Raw genomic sequence first — 26,409 nt, 5'->3', positions numbered from 1 at the left:
AATAACATTATTAATATTTACTGTTCCAAAATTTATAATTAGCTGGATTATAAATCTTTCAATTATAAAATAAATAATTTTTCATATAATTTAGAATACATGGAAGTATTGTTTTTGTACTTCATATATCAGGTTTATAAATTAGAAAAGAATGATAGTGTTACTTTATTTTTATTAAGTCTAGATTCCGAAAGAAAAGTGAAGTGTTATAACGAGTATTTTATTCATGGATACATATTTCATACAGAAGAATATAGGCAGAGTAGAAAGATATATAACAATAGGCTTTGTGTTAAGGGATCGACTTCTAATGAATTTAAAGTTGATTATTATAGAAAATTAGAAAAGGTAATTGAATTATAGTATCATAACGTGCAAAATAAGGTATTTTAGTATCATAGCATGCAAAATAAGGTTTTTTTAAAAAAATACTATTGATATGACACCACTGATAAAGGAATCAAAGTAAATCTCTATCATGATTTGGTCAAAATTAATTCAAAAGCTTGAACATGTTATCAATTTACTTTAACTTCCAACGAATCAATATGATTAGCCAAAACTAGGTTTTAGTATAAAAATCAAATGTTAGAATTTAAACTTATTGAATCATGTTATTGGTGTAAATGAATCATAGATTATTGACAAATCAAGTCCAATGAATAATTCTGGGCAAAGAAATGGATCAAGATTGGTTCAAATCATGTAATTAAGGCAATGTTTTTTATAAGAGCAAGAAGAACATTGCCTAACCAACAAACCCAACAAACATGCCTAAAATGCTACTACTATTAAACCTTCAAAACTAATATTTTTTGCTTCTAAAATATGTTTTATTTATCTAACGTGTTACACTAACATACACAAACATATTTGAATAAAAAAACACTAGCAAAAAACATCAAAAATACTAGAATCAAGCTTGAGATACCAAATTCCAAAACAACAATAACTTAACACAACCTATATGTTCATGCAACATGGATTCAAAATTGGCCTTTTGAACCTATTTTGTGCATGAACATGCATAAAAAAGCTAAGGTAAACATCCTTGTATTAACATACATAAGCTAGGTAAAAAAAAAAAAAACACTAAAACAATATTATATATCAAAAACAAACTTAAAGCAATAACAAACAAGTATCAAAACATCAAAAAACTTTGGAAATAACAACACTAAATGGAAAATAGAGCAACAAAGTGGTAATGCAATATCATTTGTTAAGTATTCTAAATCTCTTTATTATGCTTATAAATATAAATATAAAACAAAAAACAACTAAATAAGGCCATAAGGGCCTATTTTTAAAATAAAAAGGTATCTAGGATAACTATTTTTTTTTCAACCCTTTTTCTTTTCATTTTAAGGAGGTATTTATAGGGTTTTTGGAAGGATTTTGAATCCATTCTTCACCCTTTATCTTAAGGGAAGGGTTGTGAACCCTCAATAAGAATATATGAGAACCTTCACATGAAAGAAAGCTGGTTTTTTACACAATTGAGTTTCACCTTTGGATGACTGAATTGTCTATTTTTTAGATTTCATCGGAGTATTCTAACATCATCATCCTCTGTAACCACCTTAACTTAGTAGAGGGGATACATACTTTCCATTTGAATCCAACCTTACTCAATTTGAAAATATGTAAGTTTATATTTATTTGTTTGAAGTTGCCAACCCGATTAGCCAAAACAGTCGAAAACAGAGGTCTAGTCTACTAAACACTGTGTCGTTCACCGTCTCTTCTTTAAGTTTGAAAGACGCGTTGTTTGGGTGAGATTCTGGATTTTAATTTGGGATTTACAAATTTGTCTAATTGCCTTTAAACTTTTAATTTCTTGTAATTTCACTACCGACAAACTCAATTATCAGCCTTTAAGTTAGCTATCATTTTCATTTTGATCATTGGTTCTAAATTTGTGCATTTTAACCCTCGATTGACCAAACAACTTCTAATTTTTTTAATTTGACCTTTAATTTGGTTAATTTCAACCCTTACATTCACACATTTTTTTCTAGTTTGATCATTGGTTTTTTATTTATTCAATCAAGTCTCTAATTTCCCATCAAACTTCTATATTTATATAATTAAGCTTTTGATTTGACAAAATTAACTCTTAAAAATTTCAATTTAAACCCCAGACTTAACCTCTTTTAATTAAAGCCTAAAATGATTAAAAAATATTTTTTTTTACAATTAAACCCTTAATAAATTCAATTAAACCTTGAAAAATTCTAATTGATCACTTAAACATCTGATTTTAAATTTCTCTTCTCAAATTGAATTTTATTTGTCAATAAAGCATTTATCAATGAAAAATATATTGCTAAATTTTTTAATTTTGTATATTTGATCCTTCTCAACTAATCTTTGATGATTCCTTGGGCATTCATTGACTGAGTTGATATAAGTGTGCTATAATTAAAAAAAATACATGAATATCTCATATAAGAGGATGATGAAGTTGTAATTAGGCTGGATGATGGAGCTTCTTCCAGGTGGAGAAGGGTACTTCAAGATGACCTAGTTATACGAAGTAGGTCACCTGTTGTGTCTTGGTTCTATATGTGATAATTATTGAGAGATTTATTTTTTCTTCCTAATTATAAACTAATAAATACTCCTTTCAAGTCCAACATCCAGACTATGATCAAATTATGAAGGCAAAGTATCTTCTTGAGAATCAAAATAAGAATTATTAGTAGTTTTGCTTAGCTTATTATTTGATCTCTACGGTTATTGTTATTAAGAATTATAAACATTCTAAGTTTATTAAATCATAATTCTTTATACAATTTAACTATAATTTTAAGTCTTATGAAATCCTGATGTTTTTTCCTTGTCGCAAAATATATGTTGCGTCGTATATATTACAAGCTTCACTAACACAAATGAACTACTAGATTATCCTTACAACAAATAAAATATAATCAAGGGAGCAGGGCAAGGGAGCAGGGCAAGAGAGCTTGGATCACAAGGCGAAGACTTTATAAACTTGCTATTTGGAAGCTAAACACCAAGAGACTTCAACCGTCTACGAGCCTTGAAAAGCTCCCAGCAATCTTCCCAGGTGCATGTTTCAATAAAAGAGATGCATCATTAACATCGACAACAACTGGCGAGTGCCCCTATTTAAACCATTAATCTAAATAAAATAAAATTAAAATACCATTTAAATCCACATTTCAAATCTACTCTCCAAAAGGTCACCTTCGTTTGAAAAAACATAACGCTAAAGAAAGAAAATTTGCTATAAATCTATCTTAGAAACCAAATTGGAACCAAGAAAAAGAATACGTAAGACCCTACTGAAAAAATAGAACCTCAAATAGATTAATAGGCACAAAAACACCATTTGCCTTTCCTTGCAATGACTTCTGCAATTCCAATCTCTTTCTTCTTATTTTCCTTGAGACATCACTCCCACAAAAATAGATTCAACATTTGCCTATCAAAACCATGAGTCAAATCAACAACCAACCAAGTTTTGAAAAGAAAATGTGAATCGGATGATCAGTTAGTTAATTAACTGCGTGAATTGTAATTTTGCCAAAGAAGTACAAGTGTAGAAAGTTTCTTCATCATTTACGACGTCATTGCTTTTACTTCTTCTGATGAGAAGTCCCAGTCGCCTGTTGTCCCCGCCGCCTCCATGGTGGTGGTTGTGGCGGTGGTTGATGGTGAGCAGGTATTATTACAAGAGGAACAAAAAAACGCGCAGTGTTTTCTTAAAATTAAAACGAGAGAAATTATAACCGTTTTGTCTGTGATTTTTTCCTTGATGATTATTATTCTCCAGGCCCATTAGTTTCGTTAAAGAAACCCAAAAATAGACGAAGCCCACGAACAGTAGTAGCCTTTAAAAAAATAATTAAATAACCCTCAGGATTGCTTCATAACAATCAAAATTCGAAAGATCTTCATGATACATCCTTATATTAGTTTAATTAAAAAAAAAATTTTCTTGAATGTGATTAAGTCCGAATTGTTTTTCGGTTATACAAAAATATTTTGTTTTTATTTCAAGTTTGGATGTCTTCAGTCACATTGTTTATTTCATAATTAAATCATCTTTCCCAATAAATCGCAGATAAATTAATTTCTCTTAACTTTAAATATTTTAATCACCAAAAGATAACCTTAATGTTGCAAAGATTCCTTGACAAAGTGCATGTCAAGATAAAGTGTAACGTAAATTGCTGGAAACAGAGCATATCTATTGTGCTATTGGTATGATCCTGATTCTGCTACTGGAACTCCTAGATTGTTTCAGCTTGCATGTTATAACTTCTGTGCCTGCCTGCCTGCTGCTCATGTCAGGGTCGTTTCTCACTTACAAATGACAATCTAAACGTTTTGATTGTATTAAGGTTCATTTCTTCTGAAGTTATCCTCTCAAATCTCTTGACTTTTGTTTTTCAGATGAGGAAATATATATCTTAAACTTTGATTCAACCCCTTCAGATTGATGGAAATTGTCGAAAAATTAATTGCTTAAATGTTGATGAAATAACTTTAAATATGAATGAGTACTTTAAATATTAACTTTGATCTATATCTTAAACTTTTATTCACCCCTTTCACATGCCCTGATTGAAAGGAATAATTATGATCATTAATTAGGACCTTGAGTGTATGCCTGCAGAATTCAAGAAACAATCCTAATATTGCGTGATGCTTCATAAAAATACAGTAACCTTGTGAGCATCTTATTGATTACATTTAACTAGACATAGTTTTTCTTTTCCCTGCCTTTTTCAGAGGATTACAGTCTTCTTATTTAATATTCTCCATACAAATTGGAGACTATCCTCCACCACCATTATTCTACAGAGAAAACTTTTTGGCACTCTTTAGTTGAGATTGATGTCATATTTTGGCTGTTTACTTGGAGAAAAGAGCCCCCAATGTTTCTCAAGTTCAGGGTTTTTGTTACTCTCATCAAACATGGCAAAAATATAAGTTTCTATAGGCTTTCCAGGCCTCTTTGGGCTTCCTCTCTTCACATGCTGAACTAAGTTGTTGTTATAAGTTCTTGCATTATTAACCGTTGTTTCTGTCCCTCCAGCCGTTGGCCAACCACTCTCTGATACCACGATTTCCAAAGAACCCCCTCCAGATTTCTCCAAAGCAGCGTAAACAGTGTCAAGAATGGCATCGAAGAGGTTTTGGTAATTCAGTGGTGGGTCAGAGACTAGTGGTGATGGAGCTGTGAAAAGAGCATAATCAAGACGAATGTCTTTTGTGTTATCTGAGTAACTGAAGTATGGATACAAGTTGACCAGTAATGGAGCTTGGTTGTTCACTAAAAAGCGAATGATCGGATCGAGAAGTGGTCTATGGTCTCCCTTGAAAGAGCCTTTTGAGGGAGGGAAGGAACCATCTGCTATGACCCCATTATCAATAGCGGTTGAAACTTTGATACTTCCTAGTCCAGCTGAATTGAGTGCGTTGCGAATGTTTTGCATGGCAGGGACTAGAAACTGTGCAAATGAATCTGAGGGCTTAACCTCATTTCCTACAGCAATGTATCGAAACTTCACATTGCCAAAAATTTTTACATTGCTTTGCACCCATGCATTTGCGTTGGCTTGACTGGAAGCAATCCTTTGAAGATCCGGATTTGGAAGACCCAGCATGAGCTCAATGTTGGTGCCTTGAAGGGCTCGTAGAGCATTTTGGTTTGGATCATAAAGTCGCATTCTGCGAATGCCCCTCTGGTTGTAGAGAGCTATGACTTCTGATGGTGGTGGTAAGTTACCATTCATTCCATAGCAAACACCTATCTGGGCACCTGTATTGAAATATTGTGATTATTTAGTTAACCATAGATGCTAAGTGGATAGCTTTAGTAAAACTGTCAGAATGCATAAAATTAACATGATTATGAGTATACCTGTTGTATCTAGGCTAGCTAGTAGGAGCCCAAAGAGTAGCATTATGGAAATCATGGAAGGGCCTTTGCCAGCTAAATTTAATCTAGCCATGCTTAAGGAAATCACAATAAACTATGGAAGAGAGATTGCAACTATGTTTGCCAAACTCCCTTTCTTACCTTCCTTTTTATAGAGAAAATATATACACCTAGCCTTGGTCTTGCTAAGAATTTTCCCATCCTTAATGCCAAATTCATTATACTGTAAACTACTGTGGAATGTATATTTTCCACAAATTGCAAATGCTATTGCTTGAACCATTCAATGCACATCTAACAGCTTTTCGTCTGGGACCTTATACATAGCTTTGAAAAGTCTTAAGAGCTATTAATTATCCTTTCGTGGCAGTCAGTTTCCTTCAATATCCAGGAAGACAAGTCGCATCCTCTACGGCCTAAATTTTTCACAACCACTACAAGTTGTTTCACATATCTGCATCATATAAGAGCATTTCTTAGGTAATTAATAAACGTTCAGGTTAAAATTCATGTGTAAACTTGATAATTTTCATCCCTGCGCAACACGGCATTCTTGACTTAGTACGATTGTTTTATGCCAGACAGCACAACACTATCGATGGTGTTAGGTTTGGAATCATTTGGAGCTTAGAAAATCGATGCCGTTGTAATCTAAGCCTTAAGACAGACGAAACAAATTCTTGTATATTTTCTGCTGCTTGGCTCATTTGAAGGTTTATTCTTGCTGAGTTACATATCAGCGATAGAAGCAAGTAAAAATTCTGTGATTCTAGCAGAAGTTTTACCCCTAAAAAAAAGTGTAGAATTCATAATCTAGTTCCAAATAGGAGATTTAGTTTGTTCACATCAATTCGTGTTTCATAACCCCTGTATCATAGCTGTCATTTCCAAACCAATTTTCCATCCTTGTTTGACTACACCAGGAACAAGGTCACACAGCAAGCCTCCATGAATTTTCAGCAGCCCTCTCCTAGTGGGTTAATTACTGCATTTATGGAAACCTAACTTATAATGGGCTTGACTGGAAACCTTTTGACCTAGGTTCATTTTGTGGTGCAAAATGAGGTGATTCCTATCCATATAAGGGGGCCATACCATCTAATATCTTCCGAATTTTCGGATATCAACTTCAGTGCGTGGAAAAAAGAAGAGGAACATGTCATAAACCAACAAGAATATGGTAGTCCCGGTTTGTTTTATTTGGAGAAAAAGTCTTTTTTCTTTTATTTATTTTATTATTTTTAGTCCTCCTACAATCCTCTCTTTGTAATTTTAGAGTAGACGTTTGATTTTCATTTACGTATTGAGAACATCTACCTCTCTACAGTACAAAAGATTTATCCCTTCTAGAATCTTTAAGTGGTGATGTCAGGAGATATCACGGGTGATATTTAATTTTTTTAAAATAAATGTTTATTATTTTATTTTTAGAGGAAATAAATCTGATTTAAGAAATTATTATCTAAAGTGTAATTGATCAACAAAAATTTTATAATATTAAACTAATTGCATATAAAAATATATTATCACTTCTTAAATATTTTCCTTGAAATATATTATATCATTAATTTTATTTTAAATTATTAAACATTTGTCTATAATAATCGTAACTTCAATAAATAATAAAAGATAAAATAATTTTTAATTCTAATATAAATATTTTTAAATTTAATCTTAGTGTATATTGAGAGTATCTTCAACTTTTACGTTAATAAATATGAATGTTTTAGACTATGGCATCATTAGGGAACAAGTAAATTTGAATTTCATTTGATATATATATATTAAAAAGAAACTATTTTATTTGTTTTTATTTTTCAAGACAGGGCATACTATATGTACCTTTTAATTTCAATTAAATTATAATGAGTTTAATAAATTGATTATTAAGGTAATAAAAAATTATATTTAAGGTTTTTTTAATTATTTTTGTGATAACACTAAAAATAAAATTGTAAAATATGCAAAAAAAATAATTTTTATTTTTACTTTTTGAAAAGCAAAGCAAGTGTTCTTTAGATATGCCATGATTTTTTTTTTTAAGAAATAACTTGGTCATAAAAAAAAATTAAGGCAACACTAAATTTTTCTCAGTATTTTTTTTAAATATAAGTTAATCTTTGACAAATAGCAAACATTCAATTCTAATTTCACTCCTATGTAATATACATTAAAAGTTTTTCCTTGTAAAATACTGATTAAGAATTTAGTTTTCTAATTTTTTTTAAAACATTGTTGATTGTTACAGTATTTTTCTGCATGTTTTTTTTTTGTTTTTGTTTTTTTATTATTTTCTCTGAAATTATCTTTTTAGATTTTATTTTTTAATAATGAGCTGGCTAAAAATTATAATTATAATATATGAGGAAATCACTGTAACTTTCCTTGTAAATTATTGTGTTTTGCTACAGTATTTTTTTCCACATAGTTTTTTTCTATTTTGTTATTTTTTTCTAAAATTATCTTTATTAATTTTATTTCTTAAATATTGAGCTGATTAAGAATTGTAATTATAAGTAAATACAAGTTTCTCCTCACAAAAATATTATGGATTGATATAGTTTTTCCTCACATGATTTTTTTCCAATTTCTTTTGTGTTTTCTTCTTGTGTAATATTTTTTTAAAATTCTTTTTATCGATTTTATTTTTTTACTATTGAGTTGGTTAGAAATTAACTTTATAATAAAGTTTAATCATATGGGAAAAGCACTGTAGTTTTCTTCATTAAACATTATGCATTGTACAATATCTCTTCATATAGTTTTTTTTTATAATTTTTTTAAATTATCTTTGTCAATTTTATTTTTTTAATATTGAATTGATTGATAATTAAAATTATAGGTCATTACAAATAAGGTTAAATTATATGAGGAAGCAATATAGTTAAATTATGTGGGGAAGCAATATAGCTTTCATCATAAAACACTGTGAATTACTAAAGTGTTTCCAACATGTTTTTTTATGTTTTTTTGTTATTTTTTAAAATTATCTCAGTTAATTTGATTTTTTTTAATATTGAACTAGTTAAGAATTTAACTTTGTAATTTTTTTTTAAAACACCATGAATTGTTGTAGTGTTTTTCCATATGAGTTTTTATAATTTTTTTCAAAATTATAATTGTCAATTTTTAAAAAAAATATTAGTTGATTAAGAATTATAATTACAATAAAGTTAAATCATATAGGAAAATCATTGTAGTTTTTTTCAAAAAATACTGTGAATTGTTACAATATTTTTCTAAATGATTTTTTATTTTATTTTATTGGGAAAAATATTGTAATTTTTCTATCAAAACATTTTCAATTATTATAATGTTTTTTCTCATGGATTTTTTTTCTTCCAAAATTATCTTTGTTGGGTTTTTTTTAATATTAAGTTAGTAGAAAATTTAGTTTTGTAATCTTTTTTTACTTTTTATTAATAAAAAAACTAAATCATATGATGAAAATACTATATCTTTCTTCACAAAATACTGTAGATTACTATAATTTATTTTATTTAATATCTAAGTTTTTTATCACCAATACAATTTTTTTTATTATGAAATATTAATTTCATTATACCTTTAATTTTTATTATTTATTTATTATTAATTTATAATTATAACACTATTAAATATATTTATTTTACAAACCTATATCACCTATAGCAGTATGGAGTTTTAACTCTCGCGCGCGTGGAAACAAAATGATTCAAAGAGCTCATATTCCCTCCAATATACAAAGATAGATCATATAATCCCTGGTAGTTTAGAATGGAGTTTTAACTTTCGTCTAACCAAAGTGACATCAAATGCAGAGGAGCTCGGGGTTGGGGCGTCAGGTTGTTGGGGCGTCGGTTAGAGAAGCTTCTGGTGTTTGCTGAAGTGTTTGTCACGGTGGGAACTCCTAGTGTTGTGGCAACAAATGATGTTGTGGTGGAGAAGGTTCAAGGGCTGGCCAAGAATGAGCTGCTTCTTTTTTATTTTTTACTAGGATTTTTATTTTGGTTTTCCTCGTGATTTTGTTTTTCTCCCTGCTATGACTGTGGCCTTCCTTTTGCTTTTATAGGGCCAATCTGGAATCTTTCCCACAAAATCCATCGCTTGTCTCCTAGGATGGTGATCTTGTGGATGAAGATAACTACAGCTCAAGTTTGTTTCACTTTTGATGAGAAGAAAACACCAACAGTCCTGTCATTGTTGGACTGTTGAGGATGGATCTTCTTCGCGTCACATGATAATCGTGAGGGTGAAGGAATTGAACCAACTAGTGGGATTTGTGATAGACAATCTAGTCTATGATTTGGATCGGATTTGATTTGATTTGGTGGGAAGATTGGGTCTAACCGAAGCCATTTTTGTGGCTTCTTGGGCTGTTTTCCGTAGCTCAAGATGAAGAAGAAAATGAACAGTTATTGAATAACGCCTCCTTCGGGTTCTGGGTTCTTAGGTTAAATTAGCTATTTTTCAATTTGCCTCCCTTGAAATTCTGAAACCTTACACTCAAGCCCAAAATTGTCTTTATCCTTGAGAATTTTTTTAATTTCACCCTTGGCGTTATGCAATTGGACCCTTGGATCTCTGCGTTACTTACAATCAGTTCCCAACACTTCTGCCATTCCAATGTCTTTCTTCCATTTTGCCTTGAGATTTCACTCCCACAAAAATAGATTCAATATTTATCTATCAAAACCATAATTCAAATCAACAATCAACCAAGTTTTGAAATGAAAATGTGAATTTGATCAGTTAGTTAAATACTTGAATTGTAATTTTGCCAAAGAAGTACTAGTGCAGAACGTCTCTTCATCATTTACGTCATCAGTTCTTTTACTTCTGATGAGAAGTCCCAGTCGCCTGCTGCCATCGCCGCCTCCATGGTGGTAGATGTAGCGGAGGGTAATGGTGAGCAGGTTTTATTACAAGGGGAACAAAAAATGGCAGAGTGTTTTCTTAAAATTAAAACGAGAAAAATCAGAACCGCTTGGTCTGTGATTTTTTCCTTAATGAATATTACTCCGCAGGCCCATTAGTTTCGTCAAAGATATCCAAAAGATGAAAAGCCCCACGAATATTAGTAGCCTTTAAAAAAAAAAAAAAAAAACCCGCAGGATTGCTTCATATAAATCAAAATTTTGTTCTTTTTGGAGTGAATTTACTTATTTTAAAAAATAAATTTTATTGAATGTGATGAAGTCTAAGGTTTTTTGTGGTTATAAAAAAAATGGTTTGTTTTTATTTCAAGCTTGGATATATTTATTTCATAATTAAATTATCTTTCCCATTATATTGCAGATAAATTAATTTCTCTGAACATGATATATTTTAATCACCAAAAGATAACCATAATGTTGCAAAGAGTCTTTGACAAAGTGTATCCATTAAGAGGAATATTCTTGATGTTCCAACCTTCTATGCATGTAGGTATGTCAACATAAAGTGTAACGTAAATTGCTGGGAATTGAGCATATATATTGTGCAATTGGTATGATCCTGATTCTGCGACAGGAACTGCTAGATTGTTTCAGCTTGCATGTTATAACTTCAGTGCCTGCCTGCTGCTTATGTCAAGGTCATTTCTCACTTAGAAATTAAAATCTAAACGTTTTGATTGTATTAAGGTTAATTTGTTCTGAAGTTATCCTCTCAAATCTCTTGAATTTTGTTTTTCAGAGGAGGAAATATATAACTTAAACTTTGATTCACCCCTTTCAGATAGATGGAAAATGTCGGAAAATTAATTGCTAAAATGTTGATGAAATAACTTTAAATATTAATGCGTACTTTACATATTAACTTTGATCTAAATAAATCTTAAACTTTGATTCACCCCTTTTACATGCCCTGATGAACAGGAATAATTATGATCATTAATTAGGACCTTAAGTTTATGCCTGCAGAATGTTAGGAGATCCAAACATTCAAACACACATAAATTTACGTGGTTCGGCAACTTGCCTACTCCACGGAGCTACTGGTTTGTATTAATCAAGCTCAAAAGCAATACAAACAACAAAACAAGGAGGAGGAGAAAACTTCTCAACTCAACTCAACTCTCACCCTTAGCTCTCTCTCTGTGTTTCTCTCTATCTCGTGGTCTATCTCAGCTATCAGTGCACCTTCTATTTATAGCTGAGGAGGGAGATGATTGTTCAACAATGGTGGGCAAGTTAGGCACCTACCATTTGACTATGACTTCAACCATGGCTGCCACCAACCATGGCTGCCACCAAACATGGCTGCCCCCGACCATGGCTGCCACCGTCCATTTGTGTCCACACACATAACAATCTCCCACTTGGACACAAATGGTGTTAGGTCTGTCTTTTAATCTTCAAGACCCACTGAAGCTTTACACAGCTTCAGTTTATCGAGAGTAACTCCTTTGGTTAACATGTCGGCTGGATTCTTGCTTCCACAGATCTTTTCAAGTAACAGTTGTTCATCGTCGAGCAATTGCCTGATGAAGTGATATTTGATCTGTATGTGCTTTGTTTTGGAGTGAAATGCTGGATTCTTGGCAAGGAAGATTGCACTCTGACTGTCACTATACAAAGTACCCTTTCCATGCATTTTGCCCAATTCTTGCAGGAAACTCTGTAGCCATACTATCTCTTTTGTGGACTCTGAAACTGCAACATATTCAGCTTCTGTCGTTGAAAGAGCAACTATCTTTTGCAAGGTAGAACTCCAAGAAACAGCAGTGCCTCCTAGAGTGTATATATAACCTGTAGTACTCTTTCTGCTATCAACATCTCCTGCTAGATCAGCATCTACAAAGCTTTCAAGTTTCAAACCGCCAGCTGTGAAAATAAGACATGTCTCCGATGAGCCTTTTAAGTACCTCATGATCCATTTCACTGCCTCCCAATGCTGCTTTCCAGGATTGCTCATATATCGGCTTACAACTCCCACTGCATGGGCAATATCTGGTCTAGTACAGACCATGGCATACATCAAGGAGCCGATAGCTGAGGCGTATGGAATCTGGTCCATGTATCCACGTTCTAGCTCAGTTTTTGGTGACTGGTCTCTACTGAGCTTGAAATGATTCCCCAGAGGTGTACATACTGGTTTAGCATTATCCATACTAAACCTGCTAAGAACCTTCTTGACATACTCTGCCTATGAAAGCTTTAGTATGCCTTTGTCTTTGTCTCTGATGATTCTCATGCCAAGTATTTGTTTAGCAACTCCTAGATCCTTCATTTCAAACTGTTTTGACAACTGTTGCTTTAGCTTGTCAATCTCTTCCATGCTGGAACCTGCAATTAACATATCATCCACATATAGCAGTAGAATGATATATGAGTTGTCAAAATGTTTGACATAGCAACAATGATCAGCCTGACATTTTGTGTATCCCGTAATACACATGAAGTTATCAAACATCTTGTACCACTGTCTTGGAGCTTGCTTCAAACCATATAGGCTCTTCTTTAGTTTGCAAACTTGACTCTCCTTTCCTGGTATTGTAAACCCCTCTGGTTGTTGCATGTAAATGTCTTCCTCCAATTCTCCATGAAGAAATGCTGTTTTTACATCTAATTGTTCAAGATGTAAATTTTCTGCAGCTACTATCCCCATAACAACTCTGATCGTTGTAAGCTTCACAACTGGAGAAAATATCTCAGAATAGTCGATCCCTTTCTTTTGCTGAAACCCTTTTACAACAAGTCTTGCCTTGAACCGTTTGCTTCCGTCATGCTCAGTCTTTACTCTGTAGACCCACTTGTTTTGCAAGGCCTTCTTTCCTTCAGGCAGTTTGGTTAACTCCCAAGTCTTGTTCTTCAGCAATGACTCCATCTCGTCCTTCATGGCTAACTCCCACTTGCTCAAGTTTCCATCTTGTAAGGATTCTTCATAATTTAATGGTTCACCACCATCGGTCAGCAAGATATAATTCAGTAGAAGTGTGAACCGTTGTGGAGGCTTTATAGTCCTGGAAGACCTGCGAACAGCTGGTTCACTTGGCTCTGCACTATCTTGTGTAGAAGTGGTGGGTACTGAAGTGCTTGAACTGTCTTGTATGAACTCTTGAGTGGTAACATCAGGAAGCCCTTCTAATTGTATGAATTCAGATTTCTGTGGACTCGTATCTGAATCAGTTATCTCTAGTTCTGTACTTGATTTGTCTTTGTACAAAACTTTCTCGTTGAAGATCACGTTCCTACTTCTGATAATCTTCCTGTTTTGATCATCCCAGAACCGAAATCCAAATTCTTCATCTCCATAGCCAATAAAGAAACATTTCTTTGATTTGGCATCCAGCTTGTTGCGAGCATCAGAGTCTACATGCACATAGGAAACACACCCAAAGACTTTTAGGTGAGCAAGCTGTACTTCTTTTCCTCTCCAGACTTCCTCGGGCAGTCTGAACTCCAAAGGTACTGATGGTCCACGGTTGATCAAGTAAACTGCAGTATGAACTGCATCAGTCCAGAATGTTTGAGGTAGCCCAGAATGCAACCTCATGCTTCTAGCTCGTTCATTGATGGTCCGGTTCATCCGTTCAGCAATACCATTCTGTTGTGGTGTGCTTGGAACTGTCTTTTCCATTCTGATACCGTTGACAGCGCAATACTCCTTGAAACCTCCATCAATGTATTCTCCTCCATTATCAGATCGTAAGCATTTCAGCTTCAAACCTGATTCAGTCTCAACCATAGCCTTCCATTTCTTGAATGTGTCAAACACATCAGATTTATTTTTCAGAAAGTAGACCCATACCTTTCTGCTAAAGTCATCAATAAAAGTGACATAGTACCGAGAACCGCCAAGAGATGCTACTGGAGCTGGTCCCCATAAATCTGTGTGCACCAGTTCTAGTTTTCTTGGTCTTAAGGTCCTGCCAACCTTTAAGAAACTGAGCTTCTTCTGTTTTCCGAGAACACAGCTTTCACAAATGTCTAGATCAACATTTTTTAATTCTGGCAGCTTTCCCTTTGACTGAAGTATCTTCATCCCCTTTTGACTCATATGGCCGAGTCTACAATGCCATAGCTGCGCCTGATTATCTACTTCAGTAGAGGCAATTATATCTGCTGATCTTGTGGTCATATACAGAGTGCCAGTTTTCTTTCCACGAGCCAAAACCATTGCTCCCTTTGATACCTTCCACATTCCTCTAGAGAAAAGGATTGAATGGCCACTATCATCAAGTTGTCCGACCGAGATCAACTTCTTCTTTAGTTCAGGAACATGCCTTACATTTTGCAAGTTCCATGTAAATCCATTCATTGTCTTGATTTGCACATCTCCTATACCCACAATCTCCAATGGTTGTCCATCGGCCAGATAGACTACCCCATAATTTCCAGCAGTGTAATTTTGCATCATTTCATGGTGTGGAGTACAGTGAAATGAAGCTCCAGAATCAAGAACCCAATCATCAATAGGACTATGTACTGCAAGGATCAAAGCATCTTGTACCTCGTCTGTAGTGGCATTTTCATCAATAGGACTATGTACAGCAAGGATCAAAGCATCTTGTACCTCGTTTGTAGTGGCATTTGCAGAATCAGCTTCAGGTTTCTTTGGTTTTGTGCAACTCCTCATAAAATGGCCAGGTTTGCCACAATTCCAACATTCAACCTGCTTCCTGGGTCCAAACTTGCTTTTGCTTCTGTACCTGGATTTTGATCTGCCTCTGGATAAGCCTCTGTCTTGTCTCCTTCCTCGAGTATTGATATTGAAAGCTGAACCTGAACTTGAGCTTTCACCCGAGTCTTTTCTTCGTACTTCTTCAGCTAAAATCAGGTTTCGGATATCATCATACTTTAATTTAGATTTTCCAGCTGAGTTGCTTACGGCTGTTCTCATACCTTCCCAACTGCTTGGAAGTGAAGCTAGCAAAATAAGTGCTCGGATCTCATCATCAAACTCAATTTCAACGGATGACAATTGATTTGTGATGGTGTTGAAATTATTAAGATGTTGTGTAACAGAGGTGCTTTCTGTCATCTTTAGGTTGAACAGCTTCTTCATCAAGTGCACTTTGTTATTTGCTGATGGCTTCTCATACATCCCAGACAAGGCTTCCATCAATCTTGCTGTGGATTTCTCTTTTGTAACATTATGAGCAACTCTTCTTGACAATGATAGCCGGATAATGCCCAAGACTTGTCTATCAAGTATTTGCCAATCTTCTTCTGACATGTTTTCTGGCTTGCTCCCCAACAGAGGAAGATGAAGTTTCTTCCCATATAGATAATCTTCAATTTGCATTTTCCAATATCCAAAATCAGTTCCATCAAATTTTTCAATTCCTACAGCCTTTATTTCATCAGCCATTTTTACTCCTTCTCGGATTTGAATATCAAAAATCTGACCTTACAGATGTGTCCAGAATGGCCAAAAATGCTGGAAACGACACTGAGATCACCCAAATCGGACTTCGGATGGCTCCGATTTAAACAATCAAAAATTGGGATAACTGGACGCTGCAGATGAAGCCACGTGGCAGGAGGAATAGTCTCTGCGCCACACCGGATCAAAACCCAGTTATACTGACGTGGCAAGCTGACGTGTCAGACACGTAGGCAATGTGGGGTCCACCTAATCTGACGTGGCAGATCCGCGGAGATTTTTATGCTGACGTGTCAGACACGTAGGCAATGTGGGGTCCACCCCAATCTGACGTGGCAGATCCGAGGAGATTTTCTACTGACGTGGCAGTGATGACGTGTCCGATGACGTGGCGGGGTGACCGGTCAGACTGCTGATGTGGCAGGGTGCGCGACTGCTGACTGTGCCGGACTGACGTGGCAGTGTCAATTTGCAGGAAACGGCGAGGAAGACGCGTGAAGCGCGTACGGCGCGTCTGTGCGCGTGGACAGTACTGGTGGTGGCGCGTGCAGGCGCGTGCGGGCATGCAGGACGTCGGATTTTCGCCGGGTTTTCACCAGTGGATTCCTCTCGTCGTCCTCTTCACGGTGGTATGTTCAAAAACACGTTTGGAGAACTTTGATTTTTGAGTTTGGATCAAACACCCTCTTCTTCAAGAACTTTCAAGAACAAGCTCTGATACCAGTTGTTAGGAGATCCAAACATTCAAACACACACAAATTTACGTGGTTCGGCAACTTGCCTACTCCACGGAGCTACTGGTTTGTATTAATCAAGCTCAAAAGCAATACAAACAAAACAAGGAGGAGGAGAAAACTTCTCTACTCAACTCAACTCTCACCCTTAGCTCTCTCTCTGTGTTTCTCTCTATCTCGTGGTCTTTCTCAGCTATCAGTGCACCTTCTATTTGTAGCTGAGGAGGGAGATGATTGTATTTATATGATATCCATTATTTATAATTTAATAATATATATATATATATATGCGTGCGGGGTGAAAAATAAAATTTTATGTTTAAATACATTATTTTTACAAATAAAAAAAATGGTGTTTGTTTTATACACACACATAACAGCTTCGTCTCCAAAAACATGTAAAAAAATAATTAAATAAGTTGGTTCAATCAATATTCATCGTCTTCAAATTAAATTATCATTCAATAAACTCAAGCAACTTCTTACCATCTTCTAAGTAGAACCTGATATCATTTGTTAAACATTATTTATTTAAGAATTCAATTACAACCAGCAAGCAATTGCATGAAAGCTCTACAAATAAACATGTTAGAGATCATGTTCCCTGGATTGAATTCGTTGTTGAGTTTCTAATATCTTAATGCTTCCACGTGTATATCCCTCAAGTTTCTCCTGTTTAACAGACAACTCAATAATAACAGATAATCTCATTGAAATAATTATCAATGGAATTCTGGCAAGGGAAATTTCCGTCATACCACACGCTTGGATCTCCTTTTTCATACAATCTCCTCCTATATATAATAGCTAAAGCCTCTACTTAGTCTCCACAGCCTCTAAAAGACCAAGCATCGATCTAAAAACATTAATTCAATCCCTCAAAATGGCTCAACTTCTTCTTCTTTGCCTTGTTTTAGCAGATGCTTTTGTAGGGCTCGCAATGGCCAGTGAAAAGGTTCAAGCCATGGTTCAGTCTAGCCCTGCATCATCATCCGACCCGCAAGCTCCCACTCAGAATGTATACGATGCTCAAGCGCCCAGTATTAGGAAACTTGGAAAACACCATCTCCATAAAATGGTCCCGTCCTTCGTGGCCCCAATTCATAGCCCATCTATAGCTCCTCACCAAGCTGAAGAAAACGTTCATTCTATAAGAGAAACCAGTTCTTTGAACCAAATCAAGTCGTCCTCTGAGCCCATCAGCACTGAAGAGAGCGCTAGCATCCATGTGGAAGATATTCACCTTCCAAACCATCATCATTCAGTGGATAAGTCAATAGCTGGGGGCGGTGTGATTCTTGGGGGTCTTGCCGCCGTATTTTTAGTGGCTGTTTTCTGTTACATTAGAGCTACTGGCAGACATAAAGCAGGAGCCGCTTCTTGAGTTAAGTTATCTAGAGTTGTCTTGCAGGTATATGATAGGGGGAAAACATCTTCGGTTTCAACACTTTCAAGAAAATAAACACTAATATTCTGAAGGATATGGTTTATAACAGTGAAAATGAACATATTTTTGTTTTAAATATACTTCATTTGAATCTCGGGTTGGAGTAATGAAAGATCTCCATGTTACCAGTGCCAGGCATTGTGGTTGTTGCTTGAAGTTAAATGTTTGTGCAGACCCTCGAATATATATATATATATATATATATTTGACAAGTATATATGAACTTTTCACTTATTTGTCAGTATGTATACTTTAATTTTTTAATTTAAATTTATATAAATTTATTTGAGTATTGGCACTTTTTAATTTAAATTTATATAATTTATTTGAGTATTGGCACTTCTAGAAATTTATTTGAGTATGGGCACTTCTAGAAATTTATCGATTAACTTATTTTAATTTTGAATTCAAATAAATATCTAATCCAGTGTCCTATTTGACTCAAGAAACGAAACAGTGCAACCAATTAAATTAATTTCAACACATAACTTTAAATAAGTATTTTTTTTTCCAACTCTACATTGTTACATTGAACTAAATCTAGTTTTTATTAAACCAAATATGTTGCTAAAAACCAACAACATATCAAAAATATACTACTAAAAAATTAATAAATATAAATAAAAATATCAAGAGAATATTTCTATCGGTAAATTTTCGAGAAATTTTACCGATGAAAATATTCTCTCAATATATACCGAGAGAATTACAATAGAAAAAAAATAAAACAAAGCAAATAAAATAATGATTTACCAACAGAATTACCTTGGGTAAATTCATTGGTAAATTGTGAATACTATTCATTATGTTAATTACAAAGAGAATCACAAACGAAATTTTTCGTCGGTATTTTCTAAAGAGCTCCAAAACTATTTACTTTTCAATTGCACTGTTAATTATTGTTCTTTACAAAAAAAAAATCACCAACGAATTGAAAAGTTATCGGTGTTATTTGGTGGTTTTCTAAAAAATTCAATTAATTTAAAATTTTTATTTAAATATTACAAACGGAATCACCGACGGATTGAAAAATCATCGGAAAGTATTGGCAATTTCTGAAAACTTTTTACAAAATTAAAAATTTAAATTAAATATTACCAATAAAATTGATGGAATAATTAAAAAAATATTAATATTCAATTATCCGTTGGTAAATCGGTCACTAATGTGTCCCAATAAAAAGTCTGAATCCCTTTATTTTACAAGACATAGACTCATTTCTTCATCTTCTTCTTCTTTACTATATGTAAAGACATCAATTTCTATTTCTTTCTCTTCTTTTCTCTCCTCATCTTCTTTTCTTGTCCTCTATGCTCAGATATGTCTTCTTCTTCTTTCTTCTTTTATCCTTTTAGTTCTTTTTTTAATTAATATGCTTTATGAAATTTATTTTTCTTTCCTTAGCTTCACTTGCAACTATAATATTAAGGTAAGATTTTTCATTTTTCTTCTTTTTTCAAGATTTTTTTCACTATATTTGTTTTTTATTTTATTTTTAATTGTTTTTGTCTTTAATAATTGTATAAATGTTGTGAGAATTTTTTTTTCATATGAGATCAATTTTTAATTGATTAATTTATAGGATTTTTAAATTTTTAGCAATTGCAACTTCATTTTTTTCATATGAATTTTTTTTAGTTGAATTTATTTATTTGTTGCAAATTTATTTGAGTTTATTTTCTTATTCTTTTTTTCCAAGCATTTTGAGTATATATTACAGAGTATTGATTTATGTTAATTTAATTATTTTGTAATTTTATAAAATAAAGTTTTTAAAAATATTTTTATATAATTACCAACACACTTACTATTTTGTTGGTATATCCCTTGGTAAATCCGTTGGTAATAAAAAATATTATTACCGAGATGTCTGTTTCATCAGTAAATCTGTCGGTGATAATATTTTTTTAATTACTAACGGATTTATCAACGGATAAAAAATTACTGATGAAAGATTCACCAACAAATCATTTCCTTCAGTGATTTCATTGGTAAATCAATTACCGATGGAATATATGTCTTAAGAAATTCCATCAGTAAAACTATTAAATCTTGTAGTGATAATTATAATTTTAATAACTCTAATCATGCAATCAAAATAAAATCTAAATGACTAAACTAAACTTTCAAAATCATTGTTGATATCTAAACAATCAACCAACATGATAAATAATATCCGTAACAACTTCAAATATACATTCAAACCACCTTGAACTTGTTTATCAAAATCATGCATATCATTTTCAACAACTAAATCTGGTTTACCAAAACAATACACATTGCATTTAAGACTTTTAGATAATCATCACAAACAAAAACTAAACATTCAAATTCAACCATGATTAAAATAAAGATGTGTTAATTGAGCAACATCATCTCATCAAAGTTTAAGGTATATTTTCTTGAATTGATTATGCTTTTTTATTTGGAATTTCTAACCTTTTTTTAACTTTAGATCCTTGGTGTTATCAGCTCTTAAAATTTGATTTGTATCTTCTTCTTTCTTTTTCTTTCTATCCTCTTTTGAACAATACTTTTCTGGTATCTTTCTCTCAATTATTTCAGATACACATTCCTTTTATAAGTAAAAAATAAACTAGGAGGTTACAAAACCATGGTGGATTTTGTTTTAGAATCTAGATGGTTCATATCTCTCTCTTTTATAACATATTCTCGAAACTTATAGTGTTTTCTTTTCTTTTTAAGTGAATCCTAACTAGAGAAAGCATCTTCAAAAAGTAATTTTTATAGGTGTTTATCTTTTTAAGTGGGATATTCTATTGAAACCATCATGAAATTTAGGATATCAACATGCCATCAATAGACTTGTATCATGTAGAAGGGATGTATTTATATCATTGAAAATAAACCTCACTTGATTTTAAGCTCTATAAATCCATGTTCATTGATTGAAAGGTTGGTTCCTAATCAACTTAGTTCTGTCAATGCATAGGAAACTAAAAGGAACAAGATGTTTTTTATTTTATCAAGTCAAATGGAGTATAAATGTTTGATGTAAATGCTTGAAATTTGTAGATGAAGTGTTTCTTAGTCTTTTGGTGCCAATTATATCCCTCGAGGTTCCTGGAGTTGACATATTCATTCATTTGAAAATAACTTCTTAATAAGTCAGCTTTTCAAGAGAAAAAGAAAAATAGTGATCGAACAATGCATCACCTAGTTTCTTCATTGAATTTTGAATGAAATGTCACCTGTTGTTAAACCTTAAAAATTCAAGTTTGTAATAAGGGTTTTTAAATTTTTTATTTTACCGTTATATTTTTATTTTCAGTGTTTGTAACTTCAATTAACTTGAAAACTTCTTAATTTTTGTTTATGCATCCTTGAAAATATTAATCAAAATCCTTTAATTCACATGTCTTTTCCAACTTAGTCCTTGAGTTTTAGATTATGCAATTTAACTCTTATTTGACCATTAAACTTTTCATTTGTTTTGATTTGACCCTTGGTTTAATCAATTACAATCCCTAAATGTATGCGCCTGTTGGATCCCTAATGTTCTTCAATTGGATCCCTAACCAACCTTTAAACTTCAAATTTCTTTCAATTAAGCCCCAAATTGCAACAATTAGGCTTTTCAAAATTCAATTAGGTCCTTGATCTTTTAATAATTATAAATTGACCTGAATTAGGCATCCAAACTTGATTTTTCTTCAATTTAGTTGTTGATTAAATTAATTAAACCCATTAAAAAATTAATTAAGTCCGTAAACTTAATTAATTCTTTCAATTTTGGCCAAATTGATTTGAAAACTTAATTTTACTTTAATCAAATCATTGATCGTTCAATGAAACCCATTTAAAGTTTAATTAAGTCTTAGACTTAATTAATTATTTCTTTTGTTGGCCAGATTGACTTGCAAATTTAATTGATTTAAGTCAATTAAATTCATTAGAAGTTTAATTAAGTCATTGAACCTAGTTAATTCTTATATTTCTAGTTAAGTAGACTTTCAAACTTAATTTTATTTCAATAAAGTCTTTTTTCAGCCTATTAGGTGAATAGTAGTCCAATTAATTATCTTTTTGGTGTTTTGACTTGTTGTAGTGCAAAAACTCATCTATTTGTGTCCCAAAGATATATTTGAATTTTAAATTTATGATTTTTTGGATTATTTAAATATAAATAAAATAGAAATATATAAAAAAATTTTAAAGACCCAAAATTGGGTTATTACATTGAGTACAATAATTTTTTATTTTTTTCTAATCAAATGCTTCTCTTAAATTTTGTCATTTATTTGTTGATATTATCCTTAATTTGACACCTAACATGTTTAGATATATGATAGTATATGAACTTTTACTTTAGTTTTAATTGAGCATTTATATATTTAATTATTTTATATTTAAATGTATGCAATGTATTTAAATCTTGATACCTTTAAAATTTTATCAATTAAATGATTTTTTTAAAAAAGCCAACAAGTGTTTGCTCTTCATCGAGCCATATTTGCTTAAATAAAAATAAAATGTATGATTTTTATAAAAACTTGATATATATTATCACAAGAGACACCTTAGTGAACTTAGTTTTTTTTTAAAAAAAGAAAAAGAAAATTGTAAACATAAATTTGGAACATGAGCCTACCAATAAGGCTAAATCCTTATTTTTAAAATAAAGAAATTGGATCCTATAGGATGATGGTAAATAATAAATTGAGTTTTGAGCCTATTTTACTTGATTATGTCTAAAATGGATCTGAAGGCCTTCGCTCACACTTAATAAATCATGTTGACTTAGCCCTAGATCCACTTAATTGTAGGGAGGAACATATCATAAAACTTAAATATTCATAAAAAAAATGACCAAATAACATTTACAAAAAAATGGTAAGAAAAAAGATCATATATATATAAGAGCTTTGTTAAATAATAAATTTGTATTTGAGATATTATTATAAAAGTACTTAATTTTTTTGATCTCATGAAAATGGTAAGAATAAGGACTAAATCTTACAAATAAGAAGGTTGAAGGAGATTGAAATTGAAAAACATTCAATTTCATAAATTATTTCAAATAAAATAAATAATAATCAAAATAATAAAGACCAAATCTAACTAATAAAAAAGTTGAAAAAAGATGAAATTAAAAAAATATAATTTCATAAATTATTCAAATAAAATAAATAGTAATAAAAAGAATAGGGACCAAATCTAATAAATAAAAAAATTTTATTTAAGAAAATAATAAGAGAAAAGTAAATAACAACTAAAAGAATGATGACCAAAGTTGATATAAAAATCAAATTAAATCAAATTCTAATGGATGAAATTGAAAAAAAAATATTCATAACAAAATATATAACAATCAAAAGACTAAGGACTAAATTTGATATAATCAACAAATAACAAAATATTTTTTAATTCCTTACAACTTTTAGAAAGTGTTTTTTGCCTAAAGTTAAAAGAAAACATTTTTTTGAAAATCAAGCCAAAATTTCTTTTGACTGAAAAGTATTTTCCATTAATCAACTTTTTTAATGGTAAATGAAGCAAACATGCCTTTAATGATTAAAATGCCCTTATATAAAATATTATAAAGTTGCCAATCAATAAAAAACTTAAATGTTACAAATTTTCCATTGAATAAAAAATCTCTATTCATCTTTTTCCTTTAAACACCAAACCTAGTTGTCTTCTTCCCTTCCTTTTGATCCCATAATAGACACCATTGATTAGTACTTAAAGTGTATTTTTATTAAGGTTTTATATCATTATTTTACACTTGAAGTATTAATAACTCCTTAACTAGAGCATATTTTATAATAACAAGTCTAATAATATAAGATACCTTTAATTTATGGTAAATGTTTATTTTAAATGCAGGTCTATCACATAAATCAAAAGATTGATTGATGAGTTTAACTACTAAAATTTAAAAAACAAAGAGAATGCTAAGGTTAGAAAAGAGATGCTGGTTGCATTAAAATTGGAACACAATTTGGTTATTGTATCATAACTAGAGTTGTAGAACTTGGATTTATGTCTGGTTTATATGGATAAAAAGATAAGACATAGGCCTAAAATTTTATGAGAGTCCAAGATTCAAAAGAATCATTTTCAAGTTCAAATTATAGCAACAATAAAGAAGTCAGAATATGTCCTGCAATCCAGATATTGTTCAGTGTTCAGCCCATATTTCGAGTTTTAGAAGTTCAAATGACCTCATTCTTATTTTGTTGGAAAGCTCATACAATTTTCCAGAACTTTCATGAAGACTATTTGTTCAAATTTTGATGTTAGCAATTATGTTTTTGACAGATAAGAAGATAATGATTGTTACTAAGTCAAGAAGTGGTCACCCACTCAACAATTAGTCATTAAATCAATGTTTTTAAATTTTTGCCTATAAAAGGAGGCATTTGCCATGCATTTAAGGATTTTGGTTTTTCATATCAAGATCTTACTCTTGCTCTTTTTTTTTTTGTATTTTATAATGTTCATGTTTTATTCCATGTTATATTTTTCTTAATCTCTTATTTATGCTTTTCATTTCCTTTATTATACTTATATGATTATGTTTTTATTTTGTTTATTTATATTTCTCTTATTCATAATATTCAGCTAAGTTTATGATGTCAAGGTAAAAAATTTACACTAATGATAAAAAAAAAATATATAGTATAAACTTAACATGGACTTTAATGTTTGATACTAATATGTTTTGTATTTATTATCTTAATCACTCTTAATACCTTGCTTGTTAAATACTTAATCTAGATTTGTGTTGAATAACCCTTGGTACAACAAATACTTGACACTTTCATAGCCTAATTGTATGGTATAATTGACACCTATGCTAAAAAGGAACTTGATCTGTTGTTAACATAAGTTATCACCATGAATACCTGACAACATTTACAATTATTAGCATTACTCAAATAAGATAATTAATATAATCATGCTAATAAATTGAATAACTCAATTATTGGCGACTCCTATTGGAACCTTCTTTGTGTGTTGTTTTCAGTTGAATAATAAAAAGAGTTTATATTATATTTATTTAAAATACCATTAATGGATCCTCTAACCTTGACAATCATTTTATATTTATTTAAATCTTTACATCCATATCACATTTCAAAGCTCTTTTCAACTCCTTTTTTGTTATTATCTATTTCTTTATTTGTAGTTTTTACAATTAACCTTTCTATGATTCAACCCCGATCTTACCGGGTTATTTATCACTTTGACACTCTTACATTTGGAAGAAGACATGAACCATCGATCTTAAAGTGTGTACTTTTATTTGAGTTGTGTAGCACCCTTAATTATCATAAAACAAAAATAAATCTTTTTACAATTATTTATTGACCCATTTCATGTCTTTATAGATTGTACTCTAAGTTGTTATTTGATTAGTACTTAGAAGTGTATTTTTATCAATGTTTTATATTATCATTTTGCACTTGAAGTATTGATAACTCATTAACTAAAGCATGTTTTATAATAACATATCTAATAATATAAGGTACCTATAATTTATGGTAAATATTCATTTTAAATGTAGACCTATCATATAAATGAAAGGATTAATTGATGAGTTTAAGAATTGAAATTGAAAGGACAAAGAGATGGCCAAACTTAGAACAGAGATGCTGGTACAGTCCAAACTAGAACATTGTTCGGTAATTGGGTCATATCTAGAGATGTAGATCTCAGATTTAGATCTTCTTTATATGGATGGAAAGCTAAGACATAGGCCTACAACTTTTATGAGATCCTAAGATTTAAAAAGACCATGAAAATAAGGGCCCAATTGCACCAACTTACCAGTGCAAGCTCGCGCGTGGGCTTGACAAAATGAGTTCTAGAAGTTCAAATGACCTTTATTGTTTTTTCTAAGAAATATGAGACAATTTCCCACAACTTTCATGTGGAGATCTGGTTTTAAATTCTGACGTTATCAATGATATTTTGGGCTGACAGAAGAACATAAAGATTGTCACCAAGTCAAGAGTTGGTCACTCACTCATCAATTAGTCATCAAATCAATA

At 31.7% G+C, this 26,409-nt stretch overlaps 2 protein-coding genes across 2 annotated transcripts; one reads left to right on the top strand and one right to left on the bottom strand.

Moving 5' to 3' along the window:
- Window positions 1-4,650: 4,650 nt before the first annotated feature.
- LOC105117207 (glucan endo-1,3-beta-glucosidase, basic isoform-like) lies at window positions 4,651-6,042 on the bottom strand. Its single transcript, XM_011014784.1, has 2 exons — window positions 5,900-6,042; window positions 4,651-5,797 (listed from the first exon to the last, which is right to left on the bottom strand). The coding sequence occupies exons 1-2, from the start codon at window positions 5,988-5,990 to the stop codon at window positions 4,857-4,859; spliced, it is 1,032 nt and encodes a 343-aa protein (XP_011013086.1). The 5' UTR covers window positions 5,991-6,042; the 3' UTR covers window positions 4,651-4,856.
- Window positions 6,043-17,870: 11,828 nt separating this feature from the next.
- Window positions 17,871-18,426, top strand: LOC105117206 (uncharacterized). The gene has a single exon (XM_011014783.1). It carries the CDS (start codon window positions 17,882-17,884, stop codon window positions 18,323-18,325), a length of 444 nt encoding a protein of 147 aa, XP_011013085.1. The 5' UTR covers window positions 17,871-17,881; the 3' UTR covers window positions 18,326-18,426.
- The last annotated feature ends 7,983 nt before the right edge of the window (window positions 18,427-26,409 follow it).

This window comes from Populus euphratica, unplaced genomic scaffold (assembly GCF_000495115.2).
Source record: "Populus euphratica unplaced genomic scaffold, PopEup_1.0 scaffold1216.1, whole genome shotgun sequence".
Classification (NCBI taxonomy): domain Eukaryota; kingdom Viridiplantae; phylum Streptophyta; class Magnoliopsida; order Malpighiales; family Salicaceae; genus Populus; species Populus euphratica.
This window is presented reverse-complemented; position numbering and strand designations above follow the sequence as displayed.

What these genes read in the sequence shown, in the direction of transcription:
- LOC105117207 (XM_011014784.1), bottom strand. Translation starts at nt 5,990, where the DNA reads ATGGCTAGATTAAATTTAGCTGGCAAAGGCCCTTCCATGATTTCCATA. An exon ending in AGCTAGCCTAGATACAACAG is followed by an intron (nt 5,798 to 5,899) that starts GTATACTCATAA and finishes ATTTCAATACAG; the next exon opens with GTGCCCAGATAGGTGTTTGC.
- LOC105117206 (XM_011014783.1), top strand. Translation starts at nt 17,882, where the DNA reads ATGGCCAGTGAAAAGGTTCAAGCCATGGTTCAGTCTAGCCCTGCATCA.